Source organism: Myotis nattereri (genome assembly GCF_964212035.1).
Source record: "Myotis nattereri genome assembly, chromosome: 2".
Lineage (NCBI taxonomy): Eukaryota > Metazoa > Chordata > Mammalia > Chiroptera > Vespertilionidae > Myotis > Myotis nattereri.
Genome location: NC_138076.1, coordinates 179,767,630 through 179,787,024, shown reverse-complemented (window position 1 = coordinate 179,787,024; position 19,395 = coordinate 179,767,630). Strand labels below are relative to the sequence as shown.

Sequence of the window (19,395 nt, the reverse complement as noted above, 5' to 3'; positions counted from 1 at the left end):
GGGAAGAAGTGACACTGTTTGGGGATCGAGAGATGGCCTCCTATGTTACAGACACAGCGTTTAGGGGATGTCTTAACCTGTGTGACTGGGTAATTTGGATACGAAATGTTAACGAAACATCAGGACTAACTTGAAGTAGATGTTGTATGATTTTTTGATAAGACCCCAGAGCAGTACTTACATCTCTTGAGTGCATCTGCATTTTTATAAAACTTTTTCCCCGGTGCTGCATTCTCAATCCTGTGCGAAGTGATCCTGTCATCAACTTCCAGGAAACTCGATCCCTGAAAATTTTCAATAAATATTTAACACTATTGATAAAATGTAGGGTGAACATTCCCAGAGGTTATGGGATGTTTGATAAACTTTGTTACATATGAACATAATTAAAATAGTCGTCAAAATTAAAACTGAATTGAGTATGCTCGTTTCCCTATTACTGTTCCCTTCCCTTGATAAAAATAAAATGTTTCCCTGGCTGTTTCAGGAATCCAAAATTCTTTAACTTTGTCTTAGAAGTTTGGATTACTTGGAGATTAAGTTCTAAGAATATATTGGAGTGGGAAAGAAGTACAGGTACTTCCACAGACTGGGGGTAAAAGTCTTAAAACCTTGAAGATTGAGGATGTGCCTGTCACAGGAATTGCTGACAGATGGTTAACATCGTTCCACAGTGCCCCCTTCTGGTAACAGCACAGATGTCAGAAACTGAATTTTTGTGGAAGTCCAAAGGAGTTCTTTAGAAGGGAAAAGGGGAAGGTAACAGGGATTTTCTTCTTAAAAAGGACTGAACTTCTGATAAGATATTAGTTGGAAATCATTTGTATATCACGTTCTAAGGTTTCATATTAAGGAGCTAATTTCAGATTTTTCCAGCTTGAGTTATCATGGGAAGATATATGGCCAGTGTTGCCACAAAGGATAATTGGGTAGTTTTGTGTTTGTTTGTTTTCAATAGAAAAATGGTCTCAGTTTATAATTCTGTTTTCTTCCATTGTTTCTTCTTCTTTTCAAATTGCTGATATTTCTAAATGAAGTGGTAAATGCATACAATACCTAACAAGAATTCAAAGCTATTTCTTCAGAATGAGAAAAGTGGGTAAATATATATTAAACAGACCAGATCGATGAGGGAATATCACTGAGAACTCGTATTATGCAAGGATGATTGATAAATGGGAGATAATAAATGGGAGAAACTGACTTTTTTCTGAACTTGAATTCTGAGTTTATAGATTAGGAATCACAAACTAAAATGTTATTAAATGATGTCAAATAGTTCTTGACCTCATTCACAAAAGGAGAAAATAGACACCCTTTTATTGAAACATTGTATTAATAATATTAATAAGTAATTATTATATGATAATGCTAGGTAATACTTTTCCCCATTTTACAAGAAATGCTTTAAAACAGGAACAGTTTAAAAGCCTGTGAGTTTTCTGGAAAGTGTATTTGATTGTAGCATCCTTTTTCCTAGCCTTTGTGAGGCTATACTTAAAAGTTTAGAGTAATTCCTCGTTAACTAAGTTTTCCTTCTTATAGCATTGTTCTATTTTTTTAAAAAAATTTGTTTTTATTGCTTTCAGAGAGAGGAAGGAGAGGGAGAGAGAGATGGAAACATCTGTGAGAGAGAAATACCAATCAGCTGCCTCCTGCACACCCCCACTGGGGATCAAGCCCACAACCCAGGCCTGTGCCCTGACCAGGAATCAAACCTGTGGCCTCCTGGTGCTTTGGACGATGCTCAACCAACTGAGCCACAAAGGCTGGGCTATTTTTTTGTATGGCATTCTTGTATAATTCTGTTCTGTCATCCATGAATTTGTGGCTCAGGAATAAATGTCTCGTAAAAGAGAGGAACATGCCCTAACCGGTTTGGCTCAGTGGATAGAGCGTCGGCCTGTGGACTGAAGGGTCCCAGGTTCGGTTCCGGTCAAGGGCATGTACCTTGGTTGCGGGCACATCCCCAGTAGGGGGTGTGCAGGAGGCAGCTGATCGATGTTTCTCTCTAATTGATGTTTCTAGCTCTCTATCCCTCTTCCTTCCTCTCTGTAAAAAAAAATCAATAAAATATATATTAAAAAGAAAAAAGAGAGGAACAAAAATACATTAACTATAGGCAGGGCCTTTGTGGCTTGTAGTAAAAAAATATAATCTGCCAAAACCGGTTTGGCTCAGTGGATAGAGCGTCGGCCTGCGGACTGAGGGGTCCCAGGTTCGATTCCGGTCAAGGGCATGTACATGGGTTGCGGGCACATCCCCAGTGGGAGATGTGCAGGAGGCGGCTGATCGATGTTTCTCTCCCATCGATGTTTCTAACTCTCTATCTCTTTCCCTTCCTCTCTGTAAAAAATCAATAATATATATATATATATATATATATATATATATATATATAAATAATAATCTCCTTCACAGAGTATTTGAGCCCTTTTTTTGGGGGGGAAGGAAGAGTTGCTATTTAGCATTCTCATTTAATTGTCCTACTCTCTGGGCTCTGAACAAAAAAGTATATCAGTATTTCTCACAATATTGATCCAAATTTGACAAGCATATAAGTTTTTTATAAAGGTGGCAGTAGAAAAGGTATCTGATTATACTGTATTTGTATTATGAAAACATTAGGATTGCTATCTTTTTTATTTTCCAAATATAAAAATCCATTATGACACTGAATATATTTTTAAAGGACAGGGCCCTCATCCATCCTCAGGTTGAGACTCTTTGGTTTAAAGGTTTTAAATTTCACTCCATACTCCCAAATGGGTTGATGAACGGTCTGTACTTTATAGACTAATGAAGAAATGATAAAAATATTTTTATAAGCATCCAGCATATCCCTGGAAATACCCTAAAAAGCAATTGGTTTTACTAAAGAAAATTTCTCTGGTTTATTTTAAAAGTGAAAGTTTATATAGTGAATTTTAGTCTAGAAATACCTGATCAATGATAGTAAGGTATTAGCTGCCTCTTAATAAACATTAGTAATCTTTATTTTCATGATCTCATCATTGTAAGACCAAAGAATTAGAAATTTAAAACAGGATTTTAAATGGAAAGATAGTTCTCAAGGAGGAACACTGTTTTTATTTGTCTGGTCTAAGGGATTGTGGATTTAAGATTCCCAAGCTGCCATTTCGGTATGTTGAAGTGTATTACCACTTTCCTAATGTATTTCCCTATTTCTTTCTGGACAGGGGCTGATGCAGGAGATCAATGACTTGAGGTTAAGAATCAGTGAAATGGACAGTGAAAGGCTTCAGTATGAAAAAAAGCTAAAATCAACCAAAGTAAGTTTTCTCAATGACAACAATTTTTAAACAAATGGCTCCACTGCTTATCTATGATTATTAGTATAGATGCAATATGTTTTCTACTCAGTATATGACAAAGAAGGTATTTTACAAGTGAACTTTTTCTCTGAGCTGGAGACCTTCTTGATTTAAGCACTATTCTGAATAAAAACCAGGGCTTAACTAATCTGATAGAACATATTACCTGTCATTTCTCTTAATTCTCTAACCTCCTGTGTAAACTGATACTGTTTTCTTGGTTATTTAGCTTATCTCTTTCTATCTGTAGTTTTCTTTTACTCCTCTGTCTCTCTACCAGTCCTTAATGGCCAAAGTTTCTAGCATGAAAATCAAGGTGGGTCAGATGCAGTATGAAAAGCAGCGGATGGAACAAAAATGGGAGTCGCTGAAGGTGCGGTAGACATTGGGGAATGTGGGTCCATGGCTTGTTGCTTTCTGGCTTGTGTTGTTGCTTTGCTGTGATGTTGTTTTTAGTGGTGTGTGCATTTATTTTGTCCGTGTGCCACCTATTTTTTTAAAAAAATATGTTTAAAGCTAATTAAAGGGACAGTGTGATTCTTAATTTGTTTTTAGAAACCTATGAAATAATTAGTAAAAAATAATAAACAGGTAAATGGAAGTGTTTGTTTGTAAACAAAATCTCACTCTGTTAGGCTATCTGAGATCCAGGCTTGGCAAAATAATTCTAACAAGTTCACCTGTGAAAGAATTCTGTTATGTACCAATAGTAGACATTGCTTTTTTCCTTTGGGATTTTCTGGAAGGTAAATGTATTCGACAGTTAACTATCCTGGCAGCGAGTGGAAATTACTGCTGACAATAAGCACAGTAAGACCAGTGGCACTTCTTGCCAGTGCTTCTGAAAATTTCTTGTGCTTGATATTCACTCCTTCCATAAGTAAATACGTCTTAGCTTCACTGGAGAGTTACACCTTCTCATAGTACTAAATGTAACCCATATCTTTAGAAAAGACTGAAAATAAAATGTTTGAAAATGAAATTATTTTATGAATATAAAATTAAAAATAAAGGTGCATTTATAAGCATCACCTAGGATTTTTTTCGGTGTTACATACAGCCAGCAGAACTGAATTTTCTAAAGCTCTTTACCAAAAGGAAACTGAAAGCTAAAACATTAGTAAATAGGTAGAACATTGAACATGGCATCCTTAACAGTCATGTAGTTTTACAAAAGAAGAATTAAAATCCGTTTTCTAAATCTTTTTTTCTTTTCTTTTTTTTTTTTTTTTTTTTTTTTTGCATTGTTGTAGGAGATTCTGTTCTGTTATCTTAGTAATGAGGATAAATATTCAGTCCCAAGATTTGACTAAAGTTGTACATCACCTGCTACTTTACCCACTAATTAGAGTCTACCTTGTCCAGGGAACCTAAGTGCCATCTTGAAATGCTGAATAAATGTCAAGCAAGTCTTAATATCTATTTTCCAATTTGCATTTTACTTTGCTTTTACGATACTAAGCATCTATTTTTTTTTTTTATTAGCTTGGTCAGATTTTTTATTTAACATAGCATATACCACCTTAGGGCTACATTAGTCCTACTTACACTTTAAAAGATTTCTTTTTTAATTTGTTCACAAAGAAACTTGAATAAGTATACCATAATTATTATAAACTAGAGGCCCGATGCATGAAATTCATGCAAGGGGGTTCGGCCCTGGCAGCTGCAGTGGCTTGCCTCAGTCCTCGCAGCCCCGGCTTCGTCCGGAAGGTCATTCGGCTGTCCAGTCTAATTAGCATATTACGCTTTTATTATTATAGATTGGATTTTAATAATTGCCTTGCTTTTTGTTTATCATCACCACTGTCTGATTTCTGAAGTTTGCATCTTTGCATCTAAATCACTAATTATTGACTTAAGAACATACTCTCTGAATATTCTTTTATTCATAAGCTACTCTTTTTAAATGAATTATCATTTGTAGGATGAACTGGCATCTTTAAAAGAACAACTGGAAGAGAAAGAATCTGAAGTGAAACGGCTACAAGAAAAATTGTTTTGCAAGATGAAAGGAGAAGGGTTAGAAATTTTTGACCGAGGTAGGAATATGTATTTAATATTGGTTACCTTCTTTTGTTAAAAACCTCTAAGATCTGAAAAAAAAATCTAATGTTATTTGATGTGTAATTTTAGCATCAAAGAAAAGAATAGCAGGAGCCATGTAGCCGAGGGCCACAGGGAATGCTCCGGGGCTCTTTCCTGTGCTCAGGGAGCCCTGAGCTTCCTCGCCCGCAGCTGGAGAAGGGCAGCTCTGGACCCTACTGGGTGTTTCGTTGAGATGACCAAATTGTAAATTACCCTCAAGAGAGAGTTTTTTCCAAATTGCAAAATAAACAAGTGTCAAAAAGAATGAAAAGGAACCATTACGATGTCCCAAGAATATTTTCCTCTAAACTGAACTTGAGACAACAGAAAGACATTTAGAAACCTTGTCTGCCCTGTTGAGAGAAGCAAAGAAAAGGCTCTGTCTTTGGAAAACTCAATGAAAATTTCTTAACCTTCAAGAAAGCAAAAAATAAGCTAATTTCTTTTTGGAAAAGTGCATGAATTTATCCAAAAATGGTTTTCATAATTGAGGAGGTTTGTCCTAGATATTGTGTGGACTGTAATTTTTAATACTGTAGCTTCTACTTGGTAGAAAATACTGTGAATGCAATGTGTTTTTCTGAATTATATTTGGAAACATAAATGCATGCAACATCTGACAACACTAGATCAAATTTAACCTCTCTTTGTTATTACAAATGATGACTGTGGCAAAAGCAACTTCTGATTTGTTGGAAACAGGACAAATTTCATTTAGTATAGCTTTGGTACATTTTTACCTGTGAACACTGGTATCATTATTGTCTATTCAATGAGGAGCTTGAATTAGATGACCTGTAAAGTCTTCTTGACTCTGGAATATCCTGGCTTTATATACCCCTCTGGAATATCCTGGCTTTATATACCCACAGGTATCACAGTTCTCTATCCATCAGGAAACTTAATTCATCAAACATTCAGAGAAATGGAATTGTATGTTCGGAAAGGACATTCACAAACAGGTCACGCTTTTAGGATTTTAAGATAACAATGGGATCCTAGGACTTGTAGGCTAGAGGGTATGTTAGAATAGTCCTACCCAAAGTCCAGTCCAAGGACTGGTGCCAGTCTGTGAACTGCTTGCTACCAGTGCACCACCAAGGACATATAGGGACTGAGAGCAAATGGTTAGAAACTTCCCAGCAATATGGTGTTGACATAACATCTAACTGCATGATCAGTGGACTCGCATGGAGCAGGAGCTACGCCACTTCAGTGTTATTGAACTCGAGTGGTGAGTTGACTGTGACAGAAGCAATGTACTGGTCATGTTCAGGAGGTCCAATATCAGGCGGGAATGGAAATGTGAAAAACGACCAAGGCAACATTAACCGGCTGTTCACCACACACTGTGTCAAGAGCGCTGTACTCCATCGACCCAATTTCAGGGAGAGAAAGTCAAGGTTCAGAAAGTTAACGTAACAGAGGTAGTAACTCAACGTTAGGTCTTCTGGATTAATTACATTAGATTCTCTTTTTAACTGCACACAGAGCGTTATGTAGTATAATACCAGCCCTGACATCACAAAATAGTGCTTAATATTCAGTCTTTATGAGTTTAGAGTCTCTTTATTGTAGGTAAAAGGAGACAATAATAGTGCTTTTAAAATATTATTTACTGTTGTAATGTATGCTAACTTCCAATTCAATGGGTTTTCCTGCACAGATGAAAATTTTAAAAAGAAGCTCAAAGACAAAAGTAAGGTTTTTGGTGTATTTCCATCAGCCTTTACATTCACCGAAAGTAATACTTGGACTGTTCTTTGCATGTGTTTTTAAAACATTTCTCTCACCAAAAATGTGAAGTTGCTTCATCGATAAGCTCTCCATTTCTTTGAAGCATACAAAATAGAGGGTAAACAAAAAATAAAAACGAGGAGTAAAAGGTCCCTTAGCAGATTTTATCTGATTCAGCTCTTTTGCTCCATAGGACACAGCAGGGCACCCAGAGTGGTGGAGGTGAGAAAGCATTTTCTCTGGGGTCCAGGAGATGCAGGGTCAGAGAAAGAAATAATGTTTACCCTCCTATGAAACCTGTTTTTGAGGTTTGTCATAGTTGAAAGATCGTTTTGAACTTTGCTTTCAAATGTTTTGTAGCCCACTTTTTTACTGAGATCTACTTTAGGAGGTTTTTTAAACACACCCTCTTAGTGTTTTGAAAGAGAGCGTCATTATTTAATTGCATTAAATAGCCCAGGATGTTTCATGGAGCCTGGATTATTTAAGGCAGCATAAAGATAAATCTTAAGGGGCTCTCTCCTCCAGACATTGAATTCTTAAGTCAAGGGAATTTGCCTTTAAAAAAAAAAAGCAAAGAAAAGAAAGGCAATTCATATAAAATATACCTTAATTGAAAATAGTTATATCAGCACTGAACGACCCATCACTGTTTTAAAAAGTACCTTTAGTCGTTTATTTTGTTTGTTTGTTTGTTTTCAAAAAAGGTGGAAATTTTAGCTGAATTTTTTTTCTCTGTTTCAATTTTTTTTAATTTGTGATTTCATTCTAGGTTGACTTTTGATCTTTAGAATATTTGCTTTTTAGTATTAAAGTAACATGCTTTTGTATTCGAATATCAAATTTTAAGTGAAATTACGTTCGTCTCACTCTGGCCTTTATGTTTTCAAATAGCATTTGGAAATGAGGTTTATAGATGAAGCAAAGTACTTAATATCCTTCTGTTTGGAGCCTGCAGCTTAGCATGACTACTTGTGTAAATATCGCGTCCCACCAGGCTCTTATCATTTGTGCCCCCGTCCTGGTTATAACTGACTATCGTTTTGTCCGCTTTTGTCACGTGCCCTTTGTTCATTGCTTTTGCCCACTGCTCTTTGAAAACTCTGTGTTTTATTGTGAGCCCTGACATTTCAGTGTTCTCTAGAAGATTTTGTTGCTGCTTTGAGAGAGGGCGGCTAGCTCTCACTTACCCTGTGACTATTCAGGCGAGATAGGAGGTGTTCATTTTTCAGATTTTCCCTAAAAGACAGTATGTATGGTAAATGTGCCCTTTTAAAAACAAACAAATAAAACAAATCAGTAACGTTTTTACCTTAAAACACTTCAATCTGAAGAGTCAGTAGCTTCTCATTACTGTCACACACATTAACTAAACTGACTTCTAATTGGATGTTGTGATATTTTCAGATATTGAAGTACAAAAAATGAAAAAGGCTGTGGAGTCTCTGATGGCAGCAAATGAAGAAAAGGTATCTAGATGAAATTTAAATATTTATTTAGATGTGTAATAGCACCATTTTGATCCTTCTGCGTATTCTCTTGAGATATTGCAGTTTGAAAGAACACACCCTATGCACTACTGACATTGAGGGGCAAGCCTTCTCCCTTCCTGCCCAAGTGTGTCCACTGTCAGGGGGTCACACTTGTTACTGTGGCTGAGCATAGGAATGGAGACCAGCAGCACTGGCTCCTCTGAGAATTCTCTCTCTCCTCCCTGCATGAATTCAGAAAATGTTTGAGCTATCAAATCTGGGCTCATGTTTGAACTCCAAACAACTTTAGCCTCGTGGTCATGTCCCTTTTTTCTCCTTCATACTGCTGACCTCTTTCACATTGGGGATTGTCTCTGTTCGCCTGAGTAGTGAGATACCAGAAAAGAGAGGCCCAGGCACCATGAAATCAGTATGGCCCCAGGCTCTGTTTTAGCTGCGGTGGCCCAATGCCATGTCCTCAGAAGCTTGTTTCTTCTGGTTGTTCCTCCCCACTTCATCCTGCTAAGAGCAGGGATGCAGTTACTCTACTGAAGAAATGCGTTTCTTCACGGCTTTCCTGACCCTCTGGCCAGCAGGCAGCAGCAGTTGGGTCCAGCTCCTGTCATCAGACTTGCTCCCCTCTCGTGTCCCTAAATCAGTGGTTCTCAAATTTCTGGCCCTTTAAATACAGTGCCTCATGTTGTGACCCAACCATAAAATTATTTTTGTTGCTACTTCATAACTGTAATGTTGCTACTGTTATGAATCGTAATGTGAATATCCGATATGCAGGATGGTCTTAGGCGACCCCTGTGAAAGGGTCGTTCGACCCCCAAAGGGGTCGCGACCCACAGGTTGAGAACCGCTGCCCTAAATGAATAGAACAAGGAGGCATTTTCCCAAGAAAAGAGTAATTTCAAGAAAGTGAAAATCAAGCCATGCCAAAAAACTTTCTCTTGGACTTTTTCTAATTGATCATAAGTTTCTTTTTCTAGTTCATGCCTACTCTGTTTTACTTGTTGATTTATCTTTGCCTTTCATTCTCTTCATTTGTTCTTTACTCCTTGGAAATAAACTCATTGTCTTACCCACCCAACCAGATATATATATATTCTTTTGGCTAGTCTTTCCTACTATTGAATAAAAATAGAAGTCCTTAGCAAGCTGCACGCAGAGTTTTTTTTTTTTTTTTTAAAGAAAATCACTCATTCATTTTGTTTTAAGTTTTCTCCCTCAAAATGCAACAATAACAAAACTCCCAATGTTGAATGAGGCCTCACAGGATGCTCAAACTGCTATAGCTGCACCAAGAGTGACATAACTTCTTGGTAGTTTCAGAAGGCTTCAAAGAGGACATATTTGAGCAAATTCTGAAGAATAGCAGGAGTTGCTCATCAGGAAAATGAAGGCTTCTAGGCAAAGCATCCATGAGTGAAACCATGTTTCAAAATCAAGGCTTGAAACAGCCCAGTGCATGCTGGGAAAGTTCTGGAACATGAGATATAGGTGAAGGGTGCATAAGACTAGCAAAAGAGCTCCAGTGAATAATAGGCAACCTTGTATGCTAGGCTAATGATCTGGGACCTTAGGTTGTAGGTGTTGGGCAGTGACATAATTAAATTGCCGTTTGGAAGCTAACTCTGGTATCAGAACAGAGGCAGGAGTAAGGGAGGGCGAGCAAAGCTTGAACAATTAAGCTAGATGGGAAGTGGAGAGGTTGAAGTAAGGCAATGACAGTGAAGTGGTAAGGAGGGGAAGATATTTTAGAGAAATTTGCAGGTTGAAAAAATTTAAAAATCTTTGGATTTTCGAGTTTCTGGTTTGATCAATGGGGTAAATGATGGTGCCCTCCGCAAGTTAAGGACATCCAAGCGAAGCTGAAGTACTAGAGGCAGATAATGAGATTCATTTTGGATACATTCTATTTGATGTGTTCATGGGACATCTAAAAGGAGATTTCTCATAGAAAGTTGAAAATAAATCGAAATTTTAGGATTTGTATGGAATTATAGATTAGTAGGGAGTGAATCTCATCAATGTTAGGAGAAATATATAATTAGTTGTCGGTTGGTGGGAACTAAACTATAGTTAATGTATTAGTTCGCTTTGGCTCTGTGACAAATCACTTTTATTATTTTTCTGATACTTCTGTGGGTTAGCTAGGTGGTTCTTCTGGCCTGGTCTGGCTTAGCTGATCTCTGGTTAGCCAGTGTCTGGGAGAGGGCTGGATGGTGTAAGGTGGTGTGACTCACGTGTCTGTTGATTGACCAGTCTTGGTCTAGGTTGGCCCAGCTGAGATATCTCTTCTCTAAATGGTCTCTCTTCTTCTAGGAGACTAGCTAGCGCCTATGCTTCAACATATAGTGGCCTTAGAGCAGCAGGAGAGGGCAAGCCTCAAAGTTAAAATACTTTTCAAGCCTTTGCTTAAACCACATTTATTGATATCTTATTTGCCAAAGTGGGTCACATGGCCAAGCCCACACTCAGTGTGGGAGGAGCTAGAGAGCTCACTTTTATAACCCACCACAGTTAAGGGCATGGGGAAAAGAGAAGAGGGTAACGGACAAAACCGTAAGGCTCTATATTTTATTGGCTGGGTTGGGTAATAGTGGGGTTATAGAAGTGGAATATCTATCTCATCAAGGGATTAAGAAATCAAAATAGAAGAAAAGAAAGAGTGGAAAGAAAAGTAAAAGAGGAAGGAAAGAGTGGAGTCAATCAAGTGCCAACTAGAGGTCAAATTAGAGAAAATATAAAAGTGTTCATTGTTTTTAGTAAATAGCTCTCTGATGACTAATTGAAAGGCATGCTTTGAGAAGGGAAAAGCCAGGTGGCCATGAATGACAGTTGATAAACACAGCAGGTGTAGATCTGTTTTTCAAGACTTGGCATATAAGTTAGAGAGGAAAGTAATTAAAGTTGACTTTTTTTTCTTGTTCTCTTTTTCTTTCTTTTTTTTTTGTATCTTACTACCTTGTTTTGTTTTTGTTTTTTAAAGATGGCAGCTGAGTGATAGGATCTCTAAATTTAGAGGTACTTTTTCTATATCTCTGATATATGTAGGAAAGATGTTCTAGATATTACTAGTTTTACTAAAGTTTAGAAATATTCTTTAAATAATGTAAATAACTCATGTCTACTTATCTTTGTGTTGCAATTACTTTTACCATTTTAAAATCATAGCATTAGAAGATAATTTATTTTATTAATAGGATCGGAAAATAGAAGATCTTCGACAATGCCTGAACAGGTACAAGAAAATGCAAGATACGGTGTTACTGGCCCAAGGTAAAAAAGGTACTGTAGCTCTAAATGTTTTCTACTTAACTTGATTTTTAAGTGGCCATAATCTTTTATATTTGGCCTCAATTTCTTTTATGAAACATACCCATTATCTCTAATCAGATAGCTCATTCATCCATTCAGTGATATTGTTCAGCATCTGTTCTCTGCCTGAAAGCATATAGGCTAAAGAGCATACTGTAGATTGGTTGGCCAGGGAGAGCCTCTCTAAGGAATCCATTAGATAGCGTTCCAGAAAGAGAGTACAACAGCACATGCAAGAACTTTTTGAGTGGGGATGGGGGGACGGTTAGGGAGGAGTTGGTGTGTTTAAGAAGTAAAAGACCAGTATAACTGGAAGGTAGTGATTAGGAGAAAGAGTGAGATAGGATTATTAGAGGTGAGTACCAACCAGATCATACAGGTGAGGAGTTTTCCCTCTTACTTGTCCCCTAGGGATCCACTGAAAGGTCTTAACAAGTCAATGATAAGATCTTTGTATCAAATAGACCATAGTGGGAGGGAGCAGTGTTGGAAGGAAGGTAAGCTATTTAAGAGGCCGTGGCAGTATTCCAAATGGAAAGATCTGATGGTACTGACTGGAAATATATTTTGGTGTTGATGTATTGAATGAGTGGAGGAGCATGAAGAAGAGATAGAATTAAGAAAGATCTCTGATTAATGCAACTGGCTGGATGATAGTTCCATTTTCCAAAATAGAGAAACCTAGAGAAGGAACATTGGCATGGTTAAGGGGCATCATGTTCGATTTTGAAAATGTTAAATTAAAAGAAAACACACACACACACACACACACACACACACACACACACCCTGTAAGACATCTAAGTAAAGATAGTTATGCAGTTTGTTGTATTTATTATTACTTTATCGGTTGTCCTCAAATGTGGAAAACTTTTGGAGTCATTCAAAACAAACAAAAATGTTAAGGACTTTAAAAGGTCTCTTGTTTATTATCAATGCATAGATGGGGTTATTTGCTCTAAAAATAAGCACTGGAGTTAGCAAGTCTTTTGGAAGACACTCGTGGTTGCTTTTTCCCATTATGCTGTTCTTTCTGCTTTAAAATGTGTGGAATAAAAGGATCCTTTTGGGGGATCAAAAGGGCGTTATCTCTTTTTCTTCTCTTTCTATGTTTTTCCTTTTTCTTTAGGAGCTTGGTAGTGATGAAAACAGAGTTGTTTAAATGGTGACTCTTTTGTACCACTGGTATTTCTCAGCTTGGTTATTTCTGAACTGAAATTTGTGTAAAGCCTCCAAATTTTGAAATGAAAGTACAGGAGAGTTGAACTGAATTCACTTTAAAAAAAAAAAAGATATTTTTATTGATTTCAGAGAGAGAGGGGGAGAGGGAGAGAAACATCAATTAGGAGAGAGATTCATTCATTGGCTGACTCCTGCACGCCCCACATTGGGGATCAAGCCCGCAACCCAGGCATATGCCCTGACCGGGAACCGAACCGTGACATCGTGGTTCATAGGCAAATGCTCACCCACTGAGCCACACCGGCCAGACTGAATTCACTTTTTAATTTTAATCTTGTGTGTCTATCATTGCCCCTGTTGACACCACTATCAGTTAATACCTCTATTAATACCACTGCTGGGTACTCATGTGGCCCAAAGCCCTGGGGCCTCAGATGCTACCAGTTGAAGGTGTTGTTTCCTAGGTCCTTGTTTTTTCAAGTGATTCCGGAAGCTGACCTTTTGATTTTTTTTTTTTTTTGAGGATCAGAAAAATTTTTACATTTAATATATTTGGGATTCTTCTTCCAAAAGTGAACCATAAATGAAAATTTGCTGCTGGCCGTCTGTTTCCTTTGTCTTTTCCTAGGCCAAGAGGGTGACTATGACGACCTGCCCACTTCCAGTTCCATCTCCACGTTGCTGGAAGTACAGGGTTTTGGGGAGCTGGAGAAAGGTCTGTCATCCACGCCAGTGATGGGGTCTCCCAGTCGTGACCCACTGAACACAAGTGTTCCGGAAGAGGTATGTATAGACTCCCACTAGTCTCTTCTGGCTGGAGAGAGTGTGTCATTGAAAGTTAAAGTGCTGTGGACATGGGATTTTTTTCTCAGTTTGATACTGATGTCTTGGTTTGCCCTGAAAGTTTTTTTTCTATAGGTTTTTATTTGAAATGTGTGTAGGTTTTTCCCCCTTCTCTTTAATAAATAAATGCCCTGGGCAATGTCAAATTGCTTATGTAATTCAGGAAAAATATAAGAACCCCTTGGGGAATAGATGTCACCTTAAATACGGGATTCTAATCTACATATTAAATAATAAGTAGGGAATAAATAAAGGGGGGATAAAGTGAGATTATATAGAGAAATGGATTTGAGTCACCTTTGATGGAGATGCTGTAAGATGAAGGATTGAAATTTTCCTCTGACTTTTTTAGATTTGGAAGAAGTAACTGGAGGGGAATAAAGTCTTAAACTCACTTATTTTACTTTCATATCAAATTGCCACTGATACCTTTCTCCATTATCTATTGCACCCCACCCCAAAACTTTGTGTCTTGAATGACAACATTTATTTTGCTGACGAATCTGCCCTTTGGACCAGGCTCAGCAGGAACATCTGGTCTCTGCTCCACTTGGCAGCAGCGGGAGTGGCGCAAAGGCTGGGGCTTGAGTCACCTGAAGGCCGCCCATTCCTCTATCTGGTGGTTGAGGCTGGCCGTTGGCTGGGACTTCAGCTGAGGCCCTGGCTGGACCCACTGCATGTGACTGCTTGGCCTCCTCATAATACAATGGCTGGTCCTGAAGATGAGCATCCCAAGAAGAGGACTAGGCAAATTCGTATCACCTTTTATGATGTTTCTCAGAAGTCATGTAGCATCTCTTCTCCTTAGTCATAGGCCCACCCAGATTCATGGAGAAGGAGTTATCAGTTACCTCTTTTTTTAAAAAAAAAAAATTATATTTTATTGATTTTTTACAGAGAGGAAGGGAGAGAGATAGTTAGAAACATCAATGAGAGAGAAACATCGATCAGCTGCCTCCTGCACATCTCCTACTGGGGATGTGCCCACAACCCAGGTACATGCCCTTGACCGGAATCGAACCTGGGACCTTTCAGTCCGCAGGCCGACGCTCTATCCACTGAGCCAAACCAGTTTCGGCAAGTTATCAGTTACCTCTTGATGGACAAGTGGCAATGTCACATTGTAAGAACATGTGAGATGGGATCTCTTGGTGCAACCACATTTGGAAAATAAATCTGTCCCTCACTCTCTGGCTACGACAGTTTATATCGCTCTCCCACGCGCAGTGTGCCCAACCCCTCTCCAAAGGCCCCTTAGTTTCATTCCAATTAGGCATCAGCACCCCAGGAACTTGTTATCCAGACCAGGTCATGATGTACACGACGCTCCTCAGGTGCATCTTCTTGGGAACAGCTTCTTGGGTACACTCCATTCAGTTTAAGAACCGGGAACTTAAGGGACAAGCTCTCTGTCCCCCACACACCTGACATACAATTGTGGGATAGGTATAACATAACTGTTCCAGGCACTCTCATTTAAAAGAGGGACAACAGAAGGGACACAGGCATCACGAGTTCATAGCAATTCCCAAATCTAGCCAGGCGTGTGGTGCCAGTTCCTTTGTTAGGACTCAGTCCTCTGGGCTCTTGGTTTTTCCTTCTGAGTCATCCTTCCTTTCCTACAAGAAGGGGATGTACTTGCAGGTAGTAGTTTTCTGTAAAAGTGTCCATATAGGTCCAAAGCCGCCTTTAATTTTTTCCTATCTTTGTCCCTTTTAGTCCCTTTGGTACAGTATTTTAAACATTCAGAATTTCTTATGAGTCAATTTGTTATCCACTCCATTAGATAAAAGCATTATCTGATTAATGAGATACCTTCACAATAATCCTTCTCTACCTTAGGTTCCCTGTAGGGCTACTGTGGGATATCCCTTTATTTTTAGAGTTTAAGATCTGTTTTTAAGGGTCAGTGAGACAGCACCCCCTTAAATCTTCCTAAGGTCTTAACAAAGAAACACACATGTCTTCATTTTAAGACTGTTTTCCTGACAGCCCCCTGAAACCATTTCTTAATCTATATATATAAAAGCCTAAGCAACTGTTTGACCAATAGCTATGATGCACACTGACCACTAGGAGGCAGATGCTTCATCTGGTAGGTTAGCTTGCTGCTGGGGTCCGGCTGATTGGGACTGGGCGAGATGGGCTGGACATGCCCTGGAGCCCTGCTGCAGTCCCTCCCTGGTCCTAATTGTGCGCCGGTGCGAGGGACCCCCCTGCCCCCCCAGTGTACGAATCCATGCACCAGGCCTCTAGTTTTAATATAATGTGCTGTCTGGAGAGACTGGGAATGGGAAAAAGTTTTATTTTTTAACAAAACAACCTTAGGTCCCTTATATTTAACAGTTCCTTCTTTGCTCATCTCAGTAAGTAATTAGAAGAAACCAAATGGCATCTTTACTTTTTATATCTGTTGCTGATAATTACATAATGAGAAGATGAAATTTGAATTGAATGAAAATGAATTCAGGGAGACAACAATTAGCATTTCTCTTAAATATAAGAGAGGGCTAAAATATGTCATTAGCAAGGAATTAGTAGTGGGTGGATTGGTGGTAAAAGGTACAAATTTCCAGTTATAAGATAAATATAACTACTGAGAATGTAATGTACAATCATATGACTATAATTAACACTGATGTGTGGTATATTTGAAAGTTACTAAGAGAGCACATCCTAAAAGTTTTAATGACAAGGGAAAACAAAAACATTTTCTTCCCTTTTTTTAGTCTCGGAGGTGATGGGCGTTAACTAAACTTATTGTGGTAATCATTTCAGAATATAAATCAGTCAAGTCATTATGCCGTAAACCTGAAACTTACACAGTGCTGTATGTCAATTATATGTCAATAAACTTGGAGAAAAAAGGGACTCGCTAAGGAATAAGAAATGTTTTAGAGGAAAAAGGTCCCTAATTGTTAAATATATATTTACAGCTTAACCCTTTGAGTGCCAACCAATATCCTAGGAACTATGCTAAAATTGCCAAGGCATTTTTGCTGATTTTACAGCAGTTTAGGAAAAAAATTATGAATTGCAAGTAAATGAAGTTACATATTCAAAAACTTAAGGAAACCTTCACTACATTGATATATTTAGCAATATCATCATCACTAATAAAAGCAGACTTAGAACTGGACGCCATTTCGAAGCTTTGATAGTGCTCCCGGCACTTTTGGCGAAAGACAGGAGGAGCGCGATAGCGCTCCCCGGCACTCTAGGGGTTAAGGGAAAGTTACACTCAACAGCCATTGAGTGAGCTATATTTATAGAGACAGGATGCTGCTATGTGTAGGATGCACCCAGATAATCTCATATCCTTAAAAAAGTCTTTGCTGGGTGCATTGCAATTTTTTTCTTTTGTCTGGGTTTTTTTTGGGGGGGCGGGGGTGTTAAACAATAGTTTATTTATTTTTAGAGAGAGAGGAAAGGAGAAAAGAGAAACATCCAGGCAAGAGTGTAACTTTGATCAACTGCTTCTTGCACGCCCCCTATCAGGGATGGAGCTTGAAACCCGGGGAATGTGCCCTTACCAGGAATCTAACCGACAACCTTTTGGTGCATGGGATGGCACTCAACCAAATGAGCCACACTGGCCAGGGCCCAGCATTTTAGTTTTAATGAGAGATTTTGAGTTTGGAGCAAGAATGATTTGATGAGGATTGAAGGTGTTCAGCCACATCTATCTAGATATAGAGATATACATATACATATACATATACATATACATATACATATACATATACATATACATATACATATACATATAAAAGGCTAATATGCTAAGTGTTCAACCATCCGACTAGTCGCTATAATGTGCACTAACCACCAGGGGGCAGACGCTCAACGCTGGAGCGGCCAAGCAGCAGTGACTTGGCAGCGGTGGTTCTCGAGTGACGCACCCCAAAACCAGAGAGGAGAGAGCCCGATTCCTCACAGGGTCACACTGGGGCACTGTTGGCCCCAAATCTGATTTATTGCACACTTGCATTTGTGTTCCACACCCTGTACTACAGCAACTTTGCAGAGTGCCCTCTCGCACTCTGGGACCTCTTGGGGGATGTTGGAGAGCCGGTTTTGGCCCAGTCCCCAGTTTTGGCCCGATCACCCCAGGCCAGGCCGAGGGACCCCACCTGCCAGAGGGACCCCACTCACTCTGCAGGCACCAAACCGCAGGAGGTTGGCTCCAGGGCGAGTCTGAACCCAGTCCCGCCTTCTAATTAATTTCCTTTCAATGTGCACAAATTCGTGCACGGGGTCACTAGTTTTAAACTAAACGCCAGGAGGGAGACTTGAAGTTGGATTTAAAGCCCTAAAGTTTGAAAGGAAATAAAGAAAATCAGTCTGCTAGTGGAAGTTCATTTGTTCCTTTTTTCATGAATAGGAACCCAAGGAGATAAGAACTTCAGGAAGCAGGGATGATCATTAAATAAGTTGTCCAGGATAAATCATAAAGATTCAAACTGGAAAAAAAAAAGATAGTGAAATAATCTCTTTTATAATAAGATGACTTATTAAAGAACAAAATTCGACTGAGTAAATTTAAAAAGTCTTGTTGGCTTAATGCATCAATTCATGAATCCAGCAGCATCCAATCTAGGAGATGAGATAGAAAGGCCCAAGGAGCTGTACAAGATGAAAGGCTTTTTGTAGAAGTGAGCAGGAGCAGGGAAGTTATGTGAGGCACTTGCTGATTGGTTAAAACAGGGTTACTTTCCTTACATGGAGCAAAGGGGAGTCTTGGAGCCCCGTCAGGTAACTTGTGGGAGCAAGCAGTACTGCTGGGCTGACCTAGGCCCTCCTTTTCTGGGAGAGCTGAGCACAGACATTTCATTCCGTTCAGGTTTGCTGATGCCGGGCTTAGCATGACCCACACCATCTTGGGCCCAATCCGGTTACTTTAACAGATTTCACATTTTATAACCTTTGATAGTGTCCAGGGATGAGACCACCGCTCAGTAACTGAAACAAAACTCACAAAGCTGAATTTATTGCTTATTTAAGAGAGTGGACTTCGTTGGTCAGGGACACCCTCTCCAAGCTGATCATATAGAGCAGTGGTTCTCAACCTGTGGGTCGCGACCCCTTTGGGGGTCGAGTGACCCTTTCACAGGGGTCACCTAAGACCATTGGAAAACACATATATAATTACATATTGTTTTTGTGATTAATCACTATGCTTTAATTATGTTCAATTTGTAACAATGAAAATACATCCTGCATATCAGATATTTACATTACGATTCATAAGAGTAGCAAAATTACAGTTATGAAGTAGCAACGAAACTAATTTTATGGTTGGGGGTCACCACAACATGAGGAACTGTATTAAAGGGTCGCCGCATTAGGAAGGTTGAGAACCACTGTTATAGAGGATTTTAGGATGCTTGGAGCTCAGGGACTGGTGGACC

At 38.9% G+C, this 19,395-nt stretch overlaps 1 protein-coding gene across 1 annotated transcript in view; it reads left to right on the top strand.

The window, feature by feature from the left end:
- Window positions 1-19,395, top strand: part of PPFIBP1 (PPFIA binding protein 1) — a 168,612-nt gene that overhangs the window by 126,170 nt on the left and 23,047 nt on the right. The window contains exons 8-14 of the mRNA XM_081082694.1: window positions 3,201-3,293; window positions 3,616-3,708; window positions 5,263-5,377; window positions 7,090-7,122; window positions 8,568-8,629; window positions 11,845-11,929; window positions 13,770-13,924. Of these exons, the coding sequence (XP_080938820.1) occupies window positions 3,201-3,293; window positions 3,616-3,708; window positions 5,263-5,377; window positions 7,090-7,122; window positions 8,568-8,629; window positions 11,845-11,929; window positions 13,770-13,924 (636 nt within the window). The remainder of the gene's footprint in view (window positions 1-3,200; window positions 3,294-3,615; window positions 3,709-5,262; window positions 5,378-7,089; window positions 7,123-8,567; window positions 8,630-11,844; window positions 11,930-13,769; window positions 13,925-19,395) is intronic.